Here is a 20,009-nt window from a genome sequence, read left to right on the forward strand (position 1 = left end):
TTAATACGCAAACAATGGCAGGGCCCAAGCACCATTCCCTCTTGCAGAACACTACATGTAAGCCTACTGGTGCTCATGCCTTATGAACATAAACCCCTTTGACTCCTGAGAACTCACCCTGCTCCTCTCAGTCCCCTCAGCCACCATACAGAGGGCAAACTCTCCCAGAGCAAATAGCATTTGCTATTTACTTCTGGAGGCAAACCAGTCCAACGCAAGAACTCTACCCCATGCACAAAGCAGCCAAAGAAGCTCATACATGATGCAGTAGCAAAACATAAGCTTCAGTGTTCAGACCTGTGGTATTAAAACAAGAGCCGAAATTCAGGCAGTATCCACTTTACCTGAAAAGTAGAGTTGAGTTCTGGTTAAAAAAAAGATGAGAGGATCTGACTGGATTGTTGTGGGTTACAGAGTGGTTACAGAGACACCAGTACAGGTTAGGAAGACACCAGCTAAGTGAAACTACATTTCTCTCTGTGTTTTTCACATCACACCAAGATAAATCCTACACCTGCCTTGTCATTATCAATGAGATCCTCAACAGCTGGGAAGGAAATGCTTATTTAAATAACTGTCAGCACAACCTTCAAAGAAAAAGCTCTGTATTATTTTGAAGGAGTGGCATCTGGGCAGCACTTGAATAGCTGGAAACAAGCTGTCCTGCAGGCAATGGAACTAAGCGCAGGGAAAGCACATTCAAACAACGCAGTGTAATTAAAACCTAGAGCTACATGAGTCTCTTTTTCCCTTTTCCTGAACAAAAGGGGTACAGGATCAATCCGTATGGAGGAGGAAATGTGACCTGCTTATCTTTCTGCCTGATAATGCATCAAAGTGATCCTGCTGCCCTGCACTGGCCCCTCTGACATCTCAGCCTTGGATCTGTGTCAACAGCACACGCCTCTGCAAAACTGACTTTTGCTGGTGAATATCCAGGGTCAAATCTGATTCTCTCATATCTGTCCTGTAACATCAGTCAACACAGTCTATGCAGACACTGAAATGAGCAGTAATTGTTATAATCACTGAATAATCAAGACATCGCAGTGCTGTCAGCCAAGAAAATGTGTTCAAGGTCTGTTTGCCTGGGCTGACTCACTAGCTTGTTTAATCCACGTGCTGTCCCCTCTTTTAGACTACAGGTGCTCTGGAGGAGGACTGTGACATGTATTATTGTACAGCACCTAACACAGAGGGATGTAACCAAACCATTGCCTCTAGGCAACACAGCACTGCAGTCTTTCCTTTTCAGTGGAAGAGCCAGTAAGTTGCAAACCACAAGTCATTCTGGAAAAACTGTAACAAATAAATGCATTATTGATACACACGTTCACCAAAATCTAGGAGCCTACGATTAAAAGGGATTTCCAGAACTGAACTGGTATCAGTGGGCTTTTGCTGTCTGCAGAGAGCCCCAGACAGGAGCTGTCTCTCTAGTAGAAATAAGCAAAATCATTCTGACAGCTCCTCTGTGCAGCTGGACAAAGATCAGCACCCAAGTCCAAGCTTAAGGGGCTGAGAACATCAAGGTGACAGAGCTCAAAAAGCAGGTATGTGAGAAAAGAAAGGTTGTGAAAATAAGAGCAAACGAGATCAGAGACAGGACCTGATTTCTAACCAGAGAGTAGGATGTTCCTATGCTACAAATAGGATTTCTGCAGTGTGTGAATTGGTAAAGATTTGCTGCTTTTTCCACTTCAGAACAAAAAAGTGTTGTGTTATGCACATATACGCAACACACTCATTTATGGCATCACTTTCTTCTCCAACAAGAAACAGAATTAATGTTTAACTCCTGAGACCTCTTGGTAAAGGGGCAGAATTACCCATGAATCATCAGTATTTGTTGATTCTGCTGATATTTCTGGGTCCACCTTGAGAAAATGCCTGCGAGAGAACTTAGGACTGCAGAAGCAATCAATAATTTCTATTGAAATCCATTTGAAGGGAGTAAGGCAGAAAACAACCCTAAATAACACGAGTAACAGACTGGATGTCAGGACTACAGGCTACACTCCCACTTCACAAAATCATTTGCTCCAAATGCCAGGCAAGTCAGTGACCAACTCTGCACACTTGACTCTATTTGTCTATTTATGTAACCCACAGGGGTCTCACTGATGAATAATTTATGTTGATACAGAGCAGAGGACCACGGGCAAAATGCATCATAACATTTAAAAGCACCAGCAACAGAGACTTCTTAAACACAGAATTATTTCTTTTGTTGCAGCTGACAAAAGCAGTTTTCCTGCTGGAGCTCCAGTGCTGCCCCTGTGGAGCTGGGGGCTCCAGACTGAATCTCTTTCCCACACCAGCTGGAAAAATACGATTGAAATCATGTTCACGGTGCCAGTGCTAAGGAACTGAGAGACAGAAGGGCAGGGAAAAAGAAGAGGATTCCCAGCATTAAAGAACAGGTCCCTTACCCTCTCAGCTCACAAATATAACATAATTCTGGCCAGGCCAGAACTTGCTATCCACCATTTACTGGGAACTACAGAAAACTCACGTGGGAAAAAATAACTGTAAAGATTTACCCTTCTGCATCGGGATCTAAAATGACAGCCAGTTCAGTTAACACAAGCCCAGCCAAGTAATGCTGCTGTCGGAAAGGCACAGACAATTCAAACATATTTGCAATCTTCTGGTCTTGGACATTTGTGGAGAACCCAGAACTCTGAAAAAAAAGCAAAACCAAACAACCAAGTTTCAGCAGCTGCATCAAAAGGATCCTTGGAACACAGAGACTCAAAGCCTATGAAACACAACAAAAGCAGTTCTCAGAATTAAACACAATCCCAGGCAAACTATTTTTTCACCCTGTGTTTGGACCGAGTCACACCTACGTACGATATACCCAAGCTCTCTAATTCTTCTCTTAATTCTGTTTGTCATCATTGCCTTCCCAATACAGCCTTAGTGAAGTTAAGCTAAATAACCCTTAAAAATGGATAGGTTAAAACTGTTCTCTCAGGTATGGATGCCCTTCCTCAGGCTTAAGAAAGCCTTAATTTAATTAAGTTTAATTGATTTTTCCACTAATTAATCCACCTGAACGAAACACTTTTTACTTTAAATTACTTCTTCTGAGCAGGCTGGGAAGTCCTCTGTTTTGTAAGAAAAGGGTAACACTGCACAAAGCCTTTTGTAATGGCTCATTTACGCTCATGCATAACATGGACAGGGAATAGGTGCCTGGGGATAAAAGGATGTGTGGACACCATAGGGATACAGATATGGGCTTTTTTTTTTTTTTTTGTTCAATAATAAGATATCAAAACAAGTGAAAACCTACAAAGAAGGAAAAATGTTACACTTCCCTCTGAAGTCAAAGTCTGAATGTGAAAGATGCTTCCAGGTTCAAGATGTTGCAGGAAGAAGTAAAACCAAAACTGCTGTAGCCAAAGCCACATCATCAGCCAAACTGCCTGCAACCCTTGCATGGTTCCCAGAGCCTGTCCCTATAGCTCACATCCATCTACTGCAGCCTTTCTCCAGCACATCAGTGGCAAAGGGGCCCTCTGGGCCTTTCAAGTGAGAGCTGTCACTGTGTGCTTTCCAGCTGTTCATCTGCTCTTACTTGAATGAAGTTAATAAACACTTCCAACAAATACTAGCAAGCAGAGACTGAAAACACGGATTATACATCTGCCTCTTGTGATTTAAACCTCAGAACAAAGCTCAGCTTGAATTCCCACATAGGGTCCTTGTTTCAGGCTACCTGGGAGGTTGCTGAAGACACAGACGGCGATGGAGATGCAGGCGGTGTGAGCAAGCTGCAGGGTAAATTCAAGGTGACGTAGTGTTCATGGCTGCAAATGATGCGAAGGAAGTCCAGCCTCAAAGATACCAGGTTACTTGGGTTTGTCAAGGAATACAGCTTTGAAGACACCTGGCAAGTTTAACCCGTAAGACTGCAGTTAGCACCAAAGCAGATTACAAATGCAGCACTGTCTCTCCTGTCCCACTACTGCTCCCAAAACTGCTTCCGAAGCAAGAATTAAACAACTCGATATCAATACACGACCCCATTCACATCATTTCTCTGAGCTACAGATTAAACTCCTGATGTGCAGGAGACACACACCTCCCAGCCAATAACAGCACACGCAGCAGTACAAGATAAATATAACAGTCCTATTTTTACAAGCAAATTCAGAAATGGTTATACTTCACTGTCTGTCTAAGAGAATAGTAACAGGTTATGCCATGGATCACAGCTAAGTCGTAACATTTATCTGCATTCACCTGTTTGTAGCAGGTCTTAATAAGACCAAAAACAAATCCTCTGTCCATGACAGACAATAGATCATTGAGGAAAAATGCAAGACTGGTGTTGAGCCTTTCAACCATTTCTGTATCCTGGAGAGAAGGAAGAGAAAAATGGAAAATGACAAAGAACACACTGAGCAGTGATAGAGCAATACAACGTATTCAAATGACAGCTCCTGGTCCAGGCACCAGCAAACAACACACAGTAGGCTCTGGTGCCTGAGCTCTGGCCTGAGCTCACTTTGTTTGTCATTACCTTCTGAAACCGAGAGACTATATCACCAGCAATTGTGCTGACCAAAGCATTTACATCATCCATGAAACGCTCAGGAAAACGATTCTTTCTCGAAGCATCCAGTTTGTCAGCAAAATACAAATGATGCACCATGCTCTTCACCTACAGGAATATAAATTACAGTGGAGTCACTTGTGAAAATGAAGCAGGATGGGGACTCGATTGTCACTGTTTGTGTTTTAAATGATGAATGTTAAGGCAATAAGCAAAGTGCTTCCAGTTTGCTCACCATCAGCTCGAAGAAGAACCAGGCCTGCTGCAGGGCTGCCTCCCGCACGCTCCCACTGCACACGACCCACTGTAAGGCCAGCTCTTCGTGAAAAAGCTACACAGAGGCAAATCCAGAGTTAGTCCAAGCTTCAGCAGCAGCTCACAAAACAGTCTGCATGAGAAATGGGAGCACGGTCCATGGAAAGTATGGCAAACAATGAGATGAAGCAAAATAAGAACTGGGAACATGACAGCAGTGGTGGTCCCTTAAAGAAATCCCCAACTAACGATGAAGGATGATGTCATGACATGGAAAGTGAGAAACGTTCCAAAGCATCTCGCTCCACAATTGAATTTCAGGTGTCAAAAGGATTTTCCACCCACCCAAAAGAAAAAAAGATTTGGTGCTCATATTAATTTATTTTAAAAGTCTACCTTTCTGCCTGGTCTGATTTTTGCAGGAAAAAAGGAGTAAAAAGTGGACATATAAAGCAATTTGTACAAAGATGTACATTTACTGTGAGAAAGGACTTAAAACAGTAAGAAAGAAACATGGGGCTAAGAATCAGTTTTAGATTTCTATTCTTGGGAGTACCAATCCACAGGCTGAACGCTGTCAGTGACCACATTTCCATCATACCAAAGTCAGGTATTTTGCCTTTCTGCTGTTGTTCAGTAGGATCTCATCTCCTTAAAGGGAATGCGCTTCCAAAGCAACTCCCTTCCACTTTCTGGAGTCACTCTGGATTAACACCTATGTAACTGAGTTCTGAACACATCTGTAGTGATGACCATCTAACACACTGTAATACTGCACACAAGGCTGTGTCATTTACATGTCTAGTCACTGCTATTCGTGATTTATTTTAAAGCCATAGATACTCTGGCTCCAAACAATATAGACATTAAATCAGACAAGCTACGCCTGATCTTCTTCCTCCCAATTCAACTCTGTCAGAATACTTCATATTCACCACAGCCTGGATGTTCAGAGGTGTTAAGCAACAGCAGTTCCTAATGACCTCAGAAAGAATTGGGCTATAGATAAAACAGACGTTTTCAGAATGACTTGACCTCCCTGCCCCACAACATCAATTTTCTTCACTGAAATCTACCTTTTTAGTTGGTAACCGTCCTGTTAATGTTTGTAAGAAACTTGACGTCTCAGTGTGCGAAGACATACGATTACAACTTCGATCCGTAGCCTACGGAGTGGAGATGAATGAATGATGACAGGACATTAAAGTTTGCTGTGGATGGGTTTTGCAGCTCAAGGACAACGTACGTTTACAAAAACACTGTTCCAACTGTAGGCTTTTACTGCCTTTACACCTTCTTATGCATTCTCAAAGTCTTACTCATTTACAGATCTGCTTTAAGCAACATGACAGCACTTTTTACTGTTTTAAGACACATAAGCTATTTAAATAACTGCATGTTCTTATGCACAAAGACATCTAGTGCTGCAAAGCATGAAACCTTTTTCATCATTCTGTTTTATCAACATGCATATGTCAAGGAAGTAATACTTGTAATTTCAGTGCCATACCTCTCACTCTACCAGACCACGTACGTGGGGATGTACCCCACAGCAACACTGCTACTGGCACAGAGAATGAGAAAATCACTGCAGTCATTTCTGCTGGTAATAATTGTCAGGAGTAGAAGTGACTGGATACTCTGGAAGAGTGGTAAACTTGAAAGGAAGTACAGTTGAGAGGTATGTTCAAGGCAACCATGCAGTGGAAAGCAGCAGGCAATGGGGGCTAAAGAACTTAAGTCTTTCTGACCAAAGCTGCCATAAAGTTTTCATACTTTGCAACATGGAACAGATACAATTGGACCCAGCGAGTCACTGGTTCCAGCACTTAAATTTACACGTTTCAAGAGAGAATTTTACATGTGTATCAATTTTAGTTTAATAATATTCCACTCAAACAGTCATGGAGGATTACTTGACTATGAATGCTAAATGCTTGATGAAAATGGCAAAATGGTTCACATCAAAAGAAATGGCAAACATGGACAAAACTATGAGGCTGTGATTGATGTTCCCATTTAACAATGTGCTCCACCTGAAGCTGAAACCAGTGTTAGAGAGAAAGGGAGAAAAAAAAAAGAAAGGAGAAGCAGTCACAGCATTTACATTTCACAGACCAGCAACCACTGAAATGAAAGAAGGGGACACGTTCACGCGCTTTGGGGTTTTTCATGCAGTGCAGTGAGGTGGTGGGGGAGAAGATGCTGATTTATAAAACGAAACTCAAAAGTTTTCAAAGAACAATTAAATAAATAAGTAAATAAAGAAGCAAACCACCAAAATCAGAGTATGCACTGGAGATATTCTACAGGGAAACATCAGAGAAAACAAAGCCAGAAAAACCTCTACCGAAGACACCACCTGTGTTGATTCTGCACTTGGGCTGGGGTTGGATCCCCATGGGGCTGCTTTTGGACCACCAGTGTTTACCCAGGAATTGGAGCGGTCTAAACCCTGGGCATGTAATAGAAAGCAGTTGGGAAAGGAAAGAAATATTACATGTTGCATGCCATACAATAGTCAAATCTTAGTCCTTAAAAGCAATCAAACCAGCTGCACTGCAAACACAAACGCTGTATTTGTTGAGAGGCTTACTTTTGTAACTCATCACACATGTACACCACATTAATACTCCAGTCCAACCTGTCCTATCTGTAATGCTTGACATTCAAATACTATCCTCCTTCTGAAAAACCCCACTTCCACCAGTTGAAATCCAGCACTTCAATAGATGGAGCCAGCCCAGATTTACTACGTGACAGAAGAAAATGGGTGCTTGGATGTGAAAAACAAAGGATGCTCTCATTTTTTTCTCAGATCTTTTTCTTAAGGTAGACTACTTGCTAGCCCACAGCCTACAAGCTCCTATGGAATGCTGTGGAAAGTCCAAGAGATCCAAGTGTCAGCTCTCACAGGTTTTCATGGACCATTGGTGGAGCAGCCCTGTGGAAAAGCTTTCACGTGGACTTTTGGCCATCTGCTCTGGGCACTGTGGCAAACAGAGGAAAGAGGACATACCTTTCCTGGAACCAACCTGCTCTGCCAAAGAAAACATTATCTTAGATAATGAGCTTAAGATAAAGAATTATCTTGCTTTTTTAAAAGCTTTATCTCATTTGTAGTTCAATTTTTACTCTCACAGTGGATCATACATGCAGAATTACTGTGGATCCTTCCTCTCCTTCCACTCTTTTCTTCTCTCAAGAAACTCAGAATGAAGAAAATGAAAAAATTAAATTCATGTTTGTCATCCAGGCTGTTCCCAAGGCAGGAACACTCAGTGGGATGCAGTGGACATTGATGGGTCTCAGGATCCAGCTCTAATGGAGGCAGTTGTGCAATGCCACAGTCACTCCCTATAAATGTCACACATCATTTCTGACCCTCACCCGAGAGAGCTTTTATCCCAGCTTCCGTGCCAGCCTAGAGCTTTTTCCCAATATGTGAGGCAAAGGTGCAGACTATTTCAACACAAAGATTATCAACCGCAAAGTCCATCACGCCTAAAAGTCTGTTCCTCTCGTGAAGACCAATCTACCCAAGGACTGAGCCTGGGATTCAAATCATTAACACACTGAGCTATCCTCTATGCTAAGTACAGCCATGCTGTAAATTTGCTAAAGTTGCCCAATAAAAATATACTGAAGAGACAGAATGAGTGTTGTAATCTCAAGTACTTTTTGGAAAAAAAAAAAAAAAAATCAAACCTCTCCATCCTGCACAGATCCACAAATATGTTTTACTTTGCTCACAATGAGCTCATATCAATCTAGGTGAACTAAGTTCACCTTTTGTAAAGCCAGGTCTAATTCTGAAAACGCCTTTATCTCATTCCCTTTTCCATTCCTATGTTTTCTAGTCACAGCCCTCTGCAAATGTCCAGCCTCAGAACCAACATTCACAGAAGCAGATGTTGTGAAAATGTGAAGAGATTCCTTCATTTCATCCTTCTCAGGAATATAACAGTAAAGAGCTTCTCTGGCCTGGTACATCACTTCCAAGTGCACAAAACTCTTGTCAAATCCTGTCCTGTTTCTGGGGTTCAACCTCCAGCTGGGCACATAACATCCACCATCGGAGCCACAACAGTCGGTATGTTCTGTTTCCTCCCAGCACATCCCCAGCATTTCAGGAACACCCTAAGCGTAAAAATCTCATCACACTCTTTTCAGACAGTTAATAAATCCTCTTTAGCAGGGAATAAAATTTACATGGCTTCAGTTCATAAATGAAGGCAAAATAAGCAACAAGACCAAACCCTCCTCTATTATACAGAACCACAGAAATCTTCCAAATCCTGTAAAGGGGATGACTGCTTGAACACTCAGAATTAAGCACAATGTTGAAGTAAGTTAAGGCCTAAAGCAACTTTACCACAACTATCAAACACGTTACAATAAGAAATAACACAAGATTGGGCTCTAAAGAGTTCCACCAAATATTGTTTGCTCTTTTTAAAAGCAGAAAGACTCCCAGATAGATTCAACATGAAGTGTAAGCTCCTTATTTGGGTGTGATTCTGTGATTCTGTATGTGCTTTAATCTTTGCTCGGAGAAGCAGAATAGGAATTTATGTTATGTTAAATCACTGTTCTGTTTAGTCAGACCAAGCTTAATTTCTCATACTACCTGACTAACCTGAAAAAAAAACACTCCCATTAGTTACTATGGTCATATTTGCATATTTAAAGGCTGGAGTACCTCTAGAACAAAATTTCTCTTCATTTTGTACTGAAACATTATTCACTATGCCAGCACATGTTAAGCTTCTCATGCCCTGTGTAAATTCCATGTGCACATTACTGCCTATGGCATTACACAAAAGGCCACGGTTGATTAATCAGCAAGATACTGAGGTGGTCTTTTTAAGACTCTAAGATTTTAAGACTCTGAAGTCCAGACGCTGATGAAACAAATAACTATTTGCCTACACATGTTACTTCAGCACCTTATTTGGACAGAAAAGCAAGTCACTATTAATTTAAAATGTGCTAACCTCCTTCCCAAACTATGTCTTCATTATTAAGGCCAGGACTGTGTCAAGCTTGCCCAGTTGGGCTGATGGCTGCTATTTTGCCAGGAGGATCAAAAATAACAGCTCTCAGGAAGGCTCAGGAGCTCACCTGTGCTGGAAGGGACACAGGTGGGAAAGTGTCTCATCTTGGTGGAAGTTGTCACAGTTTAAACATTAAAAAAGAATCCAAAATGAACGAAGGCACTCCTCTCAGGTAACACAACTACCAATGCAGAAGGTTTGTCCTGGCTCATGTCACCTATTTTAGGTACAAAGTATTAGCAGCAGCTCTACATACTCTCAAGAGGGGGACATGAAGGCGATTCATACCTCGTGTGGCATAATCTGCTGAGAAGCTTTTTTCCTCTATATTGATTACACAGAAAGCCCTAACAACCATGCTCCCAAAACAGACAACATCACTGATGTTAAGAAGGACAAATCTAGTCAAAAAAAATGTATATACCCACAGTTCCTAAGGGCTGAAGTAAGAACACATCAGATGCTTTGCACTAATCTGCCCCTACTCATTAGAAAGCCTCTTTTAGCAAGTAATAATGGTCATCAAATCATAATAGAATCATAGAATGGCCTGGGTTGAAAAGGACCACAATGATCATGTAGTTTCAACCTCGCTGCTGTGTGCAGGCTCGCCAACCAGCAGCCCAGGCTGCCCAGAGCCACATCCAGCCTGGCCTTGAATGCCTGCAGGGATGGGGCATCCACAGCCTCCTTGGGCAACCTGTGAACAGTGCGTCACCACCCTCTGGGTGAAAAACTTCCTTCTAAGATCCAACCTAAACCTCCCCGGCTCAGTTTAAAACCATTCCCCCTTGTCCTATCGCTGCCCACCCTCATATACAGCTGCTACTCCTACTGTTTATACTCTCCCCTTAAGTACTGGAAGGCCACAATAACGTCTCCCTGCAATAACAGTGAGGAGTCACTGTGCATGCCAAGTGAATACAACATAAATTCATACTGCAGCTAGACTGCAGCTCAGTTCCTAACCAAATGAAATCTTTCTGGCCATAGGATATGTCCGCTGAATGTACTTGCTTTGGACATAAGTAACACAGAGAGCATTTGAGCAGCTGTTAGTGCTGAACACAGAGGAGAAGAGAAAGTTTTCATTTCGGAGGTAAGACTGGGATCAAAGGGTGGCAAAGTAGGGGATGCAAGGTTTGGGGAGACATAACAGCTAGTCAGAGGATACAGCTGCTGGCCATGTAGAAGCGAGGTAGTAAAGCTGTCCTTGTCTTACTGGTCTTGGGGAGGCATGTCCAGAAGGACTCTAGCCCCAGCCACATTACCTGTGGAAGTAACACTGGCAGGATGGTCTCTAATAAGTCAGAGACAGAAGGAGCAATTTCAGGAGTATCAGGTATGCTATCTGTAACCACTAGAATAAGCCTGAGATGGGGCTGCTAGTGAGGACAACTTTTGGTAGGAAATAAAACACAAGAACTTCCCCATTATTACTTTAGATATGAAATAAAAGACAACGACGCCCCCGAGACCCTCAGCTGTGCATTTGTACCTTACTGCCAATGATCGAGCGAACTTCATCATCAGGTGAGGTGGGGGTCCCAGATATATCTGGGTTGCTGTTGCTGAGGCTCCGTGAGCGGTTCAGGTTAAGGCTTGCAGGTCGGACAGCAGATCGAGCCATGGTGGCATAATGCACTGATCCCCCTAAGCCACCGGGACCTACGGTGCGATACAAAGAACATCCTAAAAGTCCTAAAATACCAATGAAGGAGTCTGGGAAGCAGGATAGGCCATAGGATACAACATCCATCTATTTGTCACGAAACAAACTAAACATAACAGTATTTTGTCATAATTTCACCTCATGGTCTTTCAGCAATGGCACTTTAATACCACTGAATAGTTAAATCCCTGACATGGCTAACTGTAATTAAACTCATCATCTAAATGGCAACTCTGCATCGTAGAGAAAGTTAGTAACAGGACTTGGCAGGGAACCAGTCACACAATTGGAGCTCAGAGCATCTGCCAGGAAACGCTTCCTGCTTGCTTTTAACAAACTATGACTTGAAATAAAGAGAAAAAAGAGCTACCTGGTGATGGTGAGTTGGGATAGGTATTTGGTAGGCGAAAAACATAATAAATATAGGAAGCAAGAAGGCTGTTTCTGCCGTGCTGGTCCTGGTTTCCATCCAAGTTCTTGTGAAGTCTGTTTATGATTGAAGCCATTGCTTCAAAAGATGCTTGGCCCAGGTTAACTGAAGTGGGAAAAAAAACAAGTTGTTTTAGATTTCAGCAATCTCCACAAACAAATGCTGAATATGCATTTCATCCACCATCTCAAGGGTAAATGGTGAAGCTTGTCAGAGTACAGCAAGCATTTCTCAAGAAAAACTGAAGCTGGTATTTGAAGTAGGTCTAATGAACAACTTGACCAGAAGGCAGGTGTCGCACTGATACCTTTCCATTCATTTTAATAACACTTGATGAATTCAGGTTTGGTTTCTGCAATCAGCCCAACTCTGGCCCCCAGTCATCAAGGGTAACAATATCCTGAGTTACCCGATGCCCTCTGGTTATTTGTCATATACTTCTCAGTTAACTCTTGGCTCCATTTAAGTATCAGTCAAAATACAAAGTGGAAAAGAGCAATTCCGTTCTGTTCTCAAATAACATTTTGTTCTAAAAACTGAGCATAGAAATCCACACATGGACCTGGTTAGATTTTTTAAACAAATTAGGGATGAAGCAGACTGCAGCTGGAAACTGTAAATCTAATGTAAGTTGGTTTACAAAGTCCCCCGTGCCAGTACATCTTCCTTTTCTCTCTGTGATCAGCACCTCCCTGTATACTGGTGTGTTCAGAAAACAGACCAGCAACTTCCTCACCAGTGTCTGAACTGCAGGCTTCCTTCCTGAGAAGTTTAATTAAATGCTCAGTTATGCCATTTAGGCAAAGCCCATAGCAGGGAGAAAAAGAAGGGGATTATTCATGCTGACAAAACCAGACCTAGAACAGCTACAGGAACTACAGCATCTATGTCTTCTTAATTTACCTACTTCAAGGTTCTCCAAGGTGACTAGTGAAGCTTAACAGGCTCTGATGCTAAGAAAGCACTGGGCATCCAACTCAGAAAGTCGGGCTCCTTTCTGGTGTCTCAACTTGGACACAAAACTAACACCCATTTTTGAAAACCCTTGTATTAAATGTTGCTCCTGTGTATATCATCACTGGTCTGGATGCCAGAATGTTTTATTTTGAAGATACGTGGTATTTTAGTGGCAACAAAATAAAGGATAAAAATTGACTTATTTATTTCTACATAAATATGATAACATTGGAAGTGTCAAATTCTCAGCCATTTAATTCTCTATAAAACTTAAATAGAATACCTATTTGGCCTGCAATGACAGGAGGTCTTACTACCAGAAGAATCAGTTTGTCAAGCAGGAGATGAAGAAATCGCACTACCGGCTCCAGTTGAGAGGAATTTAAAGCTGAAATGCTGCTCTTCAGTTCATTTTCCAAGTTGTTTTCCATAATTCTCATGTCTCCTATTCGCACAGGGAACATGTGCTCATCCAGAGCATGGACAAGTGCAAAGAACTTGTCAAGATAAGGGTCCTACACATAAGCACAGAACAATAATCAGCAAGAAGCTCCCAGATGAACACTGCCCTCTGCGGACTTGTCCTCATGGATGGATTCTCTCTTTCTCCTCTTCTATCTGACCATTTGATTTCACAAAATCAGCAGAAACTCAATGCTTGTGAGAGCTCTGCACATATGTCTAACTCAGCTTAAATCAGACAGTTTAGAAAGTGCTCAGGCAAAACTAGAGAACCCACAGAATGAGCTCTTTAGAAGGACAGACAGAAATGCACTGAAGTCACTGTACTACTGACAGCACAAACAAAATACAGCAAAAAGCCATCAAAGAAGACACATGAGGAATTAATAAACTAGAAGTTGAAATGATGAGTCAAAACGGTTGCCATCTCTCATGGTGGATCGAAGACAAAAGAGACAGAGGGATACAAAAGCGACAGAGAGGAAAAGGATAAACAAGAAAACATCATACACCTGGATAGCATGTTAGATCTGTTGTATTGAAAACAACAGTCAAAGGTCAGAAAACATTGTTGGCCATTCAACCCCTGTGAATAAAGGCCAAACTATTCATGTTTTTAAGCAGAACTTCTCAAATATACTCACAGCAGAGCGTGGAATAACAGGTCTGCTGGCTCAGAACTGAAAACGAGATTGTAATTTCACTACAAGTAATTATTGTGCTCTTCACTGTATCAACTTTAACAGTGTTTCAACTGCCAAATGATTATCAAGATCTTTTTGTTAAAACGACAGATCTTAACGTTCACCTGAGTGTGGAGGGATGATACAGCAACAACTTCTACATTGAAAACTCCTTTGTGATTATCCACCCACTTCATTCCAGGAAGCGGAACCTGCAGGTGAGCAGAAGGATGAACGGAGATGTGACAGAAAGAAAAGCCACAGCGCTTCTCATTACAACTGACATTTCATTTTACTGTCAGATCATACACATTGTTTTAAACTGAGCCAGGGGAGGTTTAGGTTGGATCTTAGGAGGAATTTTTCCACCCAGAGGGTGGTGACGCACTAGAACAGGTTGCCCAAGGAGGCTGTGGATGCCCCATCCCTGCAGGCATTCAAGGCCAGGCTGGATGTGGCTCTGGGCAGCCTGGGCTGCTGGTTGGTGACCCTGCACACAGCAGGGGGTTGAAACTGGATGAGCAATGTGGTTTTTTTCAACCCAGGCCATTCTATGCACAAACACACACACTACTATACTTAGCATTTAGGAAATAAACATGCATGCACACACAAGCATGTAAGTGCACATACACTCCCTCACTGCTGATTTTCAGTGTGAGAAACTACTCACCTCTGGAGAAAGCACTGAATACGCCTGTGGTGGTTTTTCCAATGAAACAGGGAGACAGAACTGACCAGTCTTTAACCGTCCATTTTGAAGCATCGGAATCCACTTTAAGTAATTGAACAAGAAGAAAAAACGAAAACACAAAACTTCTTAAGGCTTTACTGAAATCTACAAGCTTGAGTGTCTCAAACTCTACAGTGGTATACACTGACAGTGATGGCTATAAAAACTGCAAATAAATGCAGCATCAATGAACATGAATATTATCCTGTGCTGAAAAACAGACTGAAAGACACTCACGGTGTATCCAACTGGAGTCTCCAGGGGAGTGTTTTGTTTTTGTTGGCAGCTGACGTGGTAGAAAGTAAAAAGCAGATGGTGGTGATCGGTTAAAGTGGCTGGAAGCTTAATTTTGATTTCCTCATGAAAATCAGGTGACCTGTGCAGAAACCAGACCTTCTGCTTAGTCATCAATACAAGCAGTGTGGTTTACTATCTCGTGCTGCAGATCTTTTGAGTTAAACTATCTGGAGTTATAAGAATACTCTGAGGAATTTAAAGATTTGCCTTCTAATCATCAGGGAATGGAAAAACTTCCATTGTGTATTTCCAGTCTACAAAAAAATATAGGCAGCATCCTGGTGGGCTGCAGTGCAGCCCCCTCCTCACACAGGCATTCTGAATTGCATCTCTCCCCATGAGAAAACCAACTCTTCCCCGATGCCACAATACTCAACCTGAAGGACAAGACCCTCCACAGAACTGCCACAAAGGCAGGCAGGATGTTAAGGTCAGATTCAGTGCTCCTCACCTGAGCTGCTCTGACATTATTTTCAAGACCAAGTATTTCTAATCTGAAACTACATCCTAGAAAGCTCTAAGTACCTAATTATTCAACACAATAACAAAGTATTTACTAACGAGTCTTATAACATACATTTTCATGTCTAACTTGAAGCTTATACTTAGAGCATCTGCTAAGCAGGGTTAAATGCTCAGGACAGCCTGACACAATGCTCCTGACAGGTATCAGAGCAAAGAAAGACTGAAGCTCCTAGTCACTGTATCACGCTAATTACCACATTACCTACAGTGTCAGGTGATGTAAGTGCTATGCAGACAGTCTTTGATAAAAAAAATATCAATGAGACAGATTCACTGGTGAGCCTCACTGCTGTTTCACTGGTAAACATTCTTTTGGATAGAACCATACTATCCTTAGGAACCCATCTCCATTTACAAAATGCCCTGTATTTTACCTGTTGTGATATACTACAGCTGTGTATGCTTCTTTGGAAAACTCAGGACAGCTAGATTTGCCAAAGATGACCTGTAAAAAAGAAAAAAAAAAAAAATCAGCAGAAATTCCCTACAGAAATGTGCCAAGAGCCTGTTCCATAATCCCATTCACAGCTCTATCCCATGCAGCTGCGTACAGCTACACCAACTTGTTACACACTTGTTTGCTTTGATGCAACATTCCAGCCAGTCACTGAAGATTTATAATTTTAATAGTCCTGATCACACATGCACACAGACAGAGCTAAGGAATTGATGATGCACGTAACCATCCCATATAAAGATCCCAGAGCCAATAAAGATCAGGAAGATCGGGAATTCAGAAGTCCCACTACAAACACACAAGGTCAAAAAACCAAGTGCTATATTGCTGCTTTGCATACCCAACATAAACATCCCCTTGGTTCTACACTACGACTCTACACTTTCTGCAATTTATTGGAAGTGTATTCCATTGAGTTTGCTTTAACACAGGGATTTTGTGGTTGCAATGTGTATCCTGCCTTGTTGGCATGAAGCATTCACGCTGAGCACCAAGCACTCCCCTCACCGGCATAGCATTGCTTGGGTCCTCTCCATACATGAACTGGACTTTCACAGTGATGTTCCTGGCAGATCCTTGGCGGTTGGCAAAGTTAAGGCTCTGAGGATAGACATAAAGAAGATTCCTGCAAAACACAAAAGCATTTCTGTGTGAGAATGATGGGGTCCACACTGTTATTAATGCTATTACTTCAAAACCCCAAAGAAAACACTCAAAGTGGGGGTGATCAGATTAATCACCATAGAATAGCACAAGTTGGACCTTAAACACAATCTAGCAGGCTGCAGAGGGTCCCATCCAATTTTATTCTAATGTTTCTAATTCCATTTGCTCTCTGATACTCATGAGTATTCACATCTGCACTGACACCAGCTAACACTGGTCCTAAGGAGTGCTCTAAGAGCCTCAGAAGGTACCTCTCTGAGGTCAGCATCTGTACAGAGCAGGCTGGATGCACAGCTCCAGAAGGCTCTGAGGGGCTGCATTATGGAGACAGACTCCTTTCCACCCTTCCAGGCAGAGAAATACGCTTAGCTGGCACATGGGAAATGTCTTCCTTTTCAAGTCCTTCATGCTGAATTAATCTTTTGAATCCCATTGCCGTTGCTGCTTTGCCTAATCAATGCTCTCCTACTATTTCAGAGAGGGCCTTTGCCATTTTTGTGACTCTACTAAATTACTTTGTTCGGGCATGAATACATTTGCTCCTTACCGTTCTTTTTCAAATGAAAATGGATATGAAAATTTACTCTAAAATGTACATTGCTCATAAAACTTTTATTAAGTATTATTAGTGCTCTAAGAGAAGGATTTAATGTATTTGGGAAGCCTGGCTGCAGGATCCCTATATTAAAGGCGCTTCTTAAGCTTGAGACTGATTTACGAATAGCAGAACTGAGCCTGAATCAAGCCTGCAGTTCTCCTATCACCTCTTATGCTTTGGCTTGGGAGCATAGAAAACATTACAGCAAACTGATGTCACTCTAGAAAGAAGGTGGTGGAAAGCTGTAAGCAGACATCAGACCTGACACTGCATCCCAGCCAGAGCTTCAGCTGACTTCTTGGTTTCACCTGTGTTACCCTCTTCATTACACTGTAAATCTCACCCTACTATTTGTATGCATAAATATCAAAGCTCAGTAGACTCTGCAGGACAGTGGGGGTGCAACCACCATCCTCTGTGATGGAAGGGGATCTGGAAATAACACCGCAGTGCCAAGAAACACTAATAAAATACAAGCAGCATTAATCCTCATGCTTTCAAGTAACAGCTACTTCCTGATATTATTTGCAGGTTTCTACCAATAAAAGTTTTGGCCAAAAGCTTTAAACTCAAGGATTTGTGTCTGGAGCACTTATTATAATGCAAATAGATGCAAAGCTTACATTATTTTCTCCAAAAGATCTCAAAAGTACTTTTAGCTCTGTAAAATGAATGGCTGAAGTGGAAAAGGCCTTGGAAACAATGGCACCAGGCACACCCTGATATATTTATATAGTGTCATGACATTCATTTTCCAAAATTCTTCTTGAATGTATAAAAACAGAAGGAGCTGATCTTAACTCTTAGAAGAGATGTCTAAACATTATTAAAATTCCCCTTTATGGTAGATCCCAGAGGCTCTTTTTTCTGCTTTATTCCTACTATCAAAATCATGCAAAGCCTACTTAAAGAGGGTCACCCAGATGCACCAAAGATCCTTGGGACCATAACTATCAAATCCATCTTTTCTTGATTAGGCCAACAGAGACAAGATTCACCCTTAGAGTTTCTAGAGCTCCTAAATCTTATAGTTTCATCATGCCAGAAGGTTTTCTTCTCTGTATCTTCCTATGCCCTTCTTTGCTTATGGACTCTGTGACTGTCAAGACATCTAAGAACTGGAGGGTGGCATTTCCAAGCGCACTTATTACTGCCTGATTTTATTGGCAGTGGCATTAACAGGGAAAGTTCTACAGCTGCGTGTGCTTGGCAGCCACTCGTGATGTTGTAACATTTGACATCAGAGCATTTTGACTGCCTTTCCCATTCTCAAAGCAAACCTTTCCGCAGGGCAGTGTCACATCTGAGCAGCACTCAGGAACAAACAAGCTCCCATTTCATGCTCAGCTACTGTGCAGCAGGACATGAAGGGAGCTGGGTTACATTCCTGATCCTCAACCATTTGGTTACTTGTGTAATTTTTCTGAAGATTAAGCCAAGAATAAAGACTTTAGGAATGATGGGAGCAACATAAATGAGAACTGAGGAAAACCTTCTTGTGACAGTAAGAAATAGGTAAGACAGAAAATATTTCCTTTGAAATCCTGTAATACCAAAACCATCCCAAGTATCCTGACGTGGAACTGGAGAAAGTATTTATTTTTAAGAAAAATTTTACAACCCATTCAAGTTTTGCAGCCCCAGATCCCTGTGCCAGATGCCACAGACTGGACTTTGCTCCCTATCACACAGCAGCGTCAGGCCCAGATAAAGACTTTGCCACTTGCGTAGAGGAAGTTTAGGTAATCTGATGGTTTTTCCTGCTGAAAACATCAACACGTTGAAAGCCCACGTTTTATCTTATTTTTTCAGATCTGAAGTGTCTAAGTAGGGTTACCACGCACAGTGAATCTCAGTCTATCATTCACAGCAAAAAGTATCAAACCTTTCAGAGTTTAACCTGCTAAGATGCCCAAGAATTTCCCACACAGTCACAAAATAAGGGCAATTCAGATCCTGCACATCCTCCGGTTTTTTAATAGCTCTTTATACATTTCCATTGATATTTTAACCGATGAGAAAATGTTGCAGAAATGATGACTCAATGCAACCCTTACAGGCTTATCAACTTCCAATGAATTACCCTAATTGTTCTGACAATTCTCCTAACAGATTTTCATTAGGGCTGGGTAAATACTAATTTGATACGTTTCTTTAATGACAGCCCATAACCAAACTCCCTGTTGCTCGCAGCCTTCCAGACTTCAACGAGCAATTAAATAAGTAACTGCCCTCCACCATGTCTTACATCTGCCAGCTGTGCGCAGATTGCAGCCCAGTCTCACCCAGCTGGGCTCAGTTCTTGCTTTGCATGGGTCATCTATGAGCATTTAATTGCTAAGAACTCCTCTTTCTATACCATTCAAGTCTAACCTGACTTATACAAGCTGTATAGAATTGAGCAGAACCAGGAGTGCTATGGGGTATCTCTATATTGGCCTGCACCTATCTCATACCTCTTTCTAGTTTGTCAGCCTGTCTCAAAGGGCAGAAGAATTGTATAGCTGCAATATTTGAAGGGCCAGAAGTACCTGCTACCAATACACTGCAATTCAAACAAAGCAAAGGCTGTCTGAATCCTTGGCAGCACACATAGCAGAGCTCAGGGCTGTCCTTGCACTCCTGTTCCCAACTCTTTGCACAGCACAGC

The 20,009-nt window shown here is 41.9% G+C and overlaps 1 protein-coding gene across 18 annotated transcripts in view; it reads right to left on the bottom strand.

Moving 5' to 3' along the window:
- Positions 1–20,009, bottom strand: part of DOCK7 (dedicator of cytokinesis 7) — an 81,742-nt gene that overhangs the window by 21,864 nt on the left and 39,869 nt on the right. For 10 of the 18 annotated variants that reach the window (XR_014933055.1, XR_014933056.1, XM_015870682.3 and 7 more), the window contains exons 15-29: positions 16,603–16,720; positions 16,013–16,083; positions 15,054–15,192; positions 14,757–14,858; positions 14,209–14,295; positions 13,222–13,453; positions 11,922–12,086; positions 11,378–11,547; positions 7,185–7,277; positions 5,899–5,988; positions 4,803–4,898; positions 4,535–4,675; positions 4,255–4,368; positions 3,728–3,898; positions 2,544–2,683 (exon numbers count right to left, since the gene is read on the bottom strand). Coding sequence is in view for 16 of the 18 variants with exons in the window: in XM_015870682.3 (XP_015726168.1) it covers positions 2,544–2,683; positions 3,728–3,898; positions 4,255–4,368; positions 4,535–4,675; positions 4,803–4,898; positions 5,899–5,988; positions 7,185–7,277; positions 11,378–11,547; positions 11,922–12,086; positions 13,222–13,453; positions 14,209–14,295; positions 14,757–14,858; positions 15,054–15,192; positions 16,013–16,083; positions 16,603–16,720 (1,929 nt within the window). In the remaining 2 variants the exon portion in view is untranslated. The remainder of the gene's footprint in view (positions 1–2,543; positions 2,684–3,727; positions 3,899–4,254; positions 4,369–4,534; positions 4,676–4,802; positions 4,899–5,898; positions 5,989–7,184; positions 7,278–11,377; positions 11,548–11,921; positions 12,087–13,221; positions 13,454–14,208; positions 14,296–14,756; positions 14,859–15,053; positions 15,193–16,012; positions 16,084–16,602; positions 16,721–20,009) is intronic. The other 8 variants (XM_015870696.3, XM_015870695.3, XM_085512374.1 and 5 more) reach the window with 3 other exon arrangements.

This window comes from Coturnix japonica, chromosome 11 (assembly GCF_054131305.1).
Source record: "Coturnix japonica strain WE chromosome 11, WE-NBRP24, whole genome shotgun sequence".
Classification (NCBI taxonomy): Eukaryota; Metazoa; Chordata; class Aves; order Galliformes; family Phasianidae; genus Coturnix; species Coturnix japonica.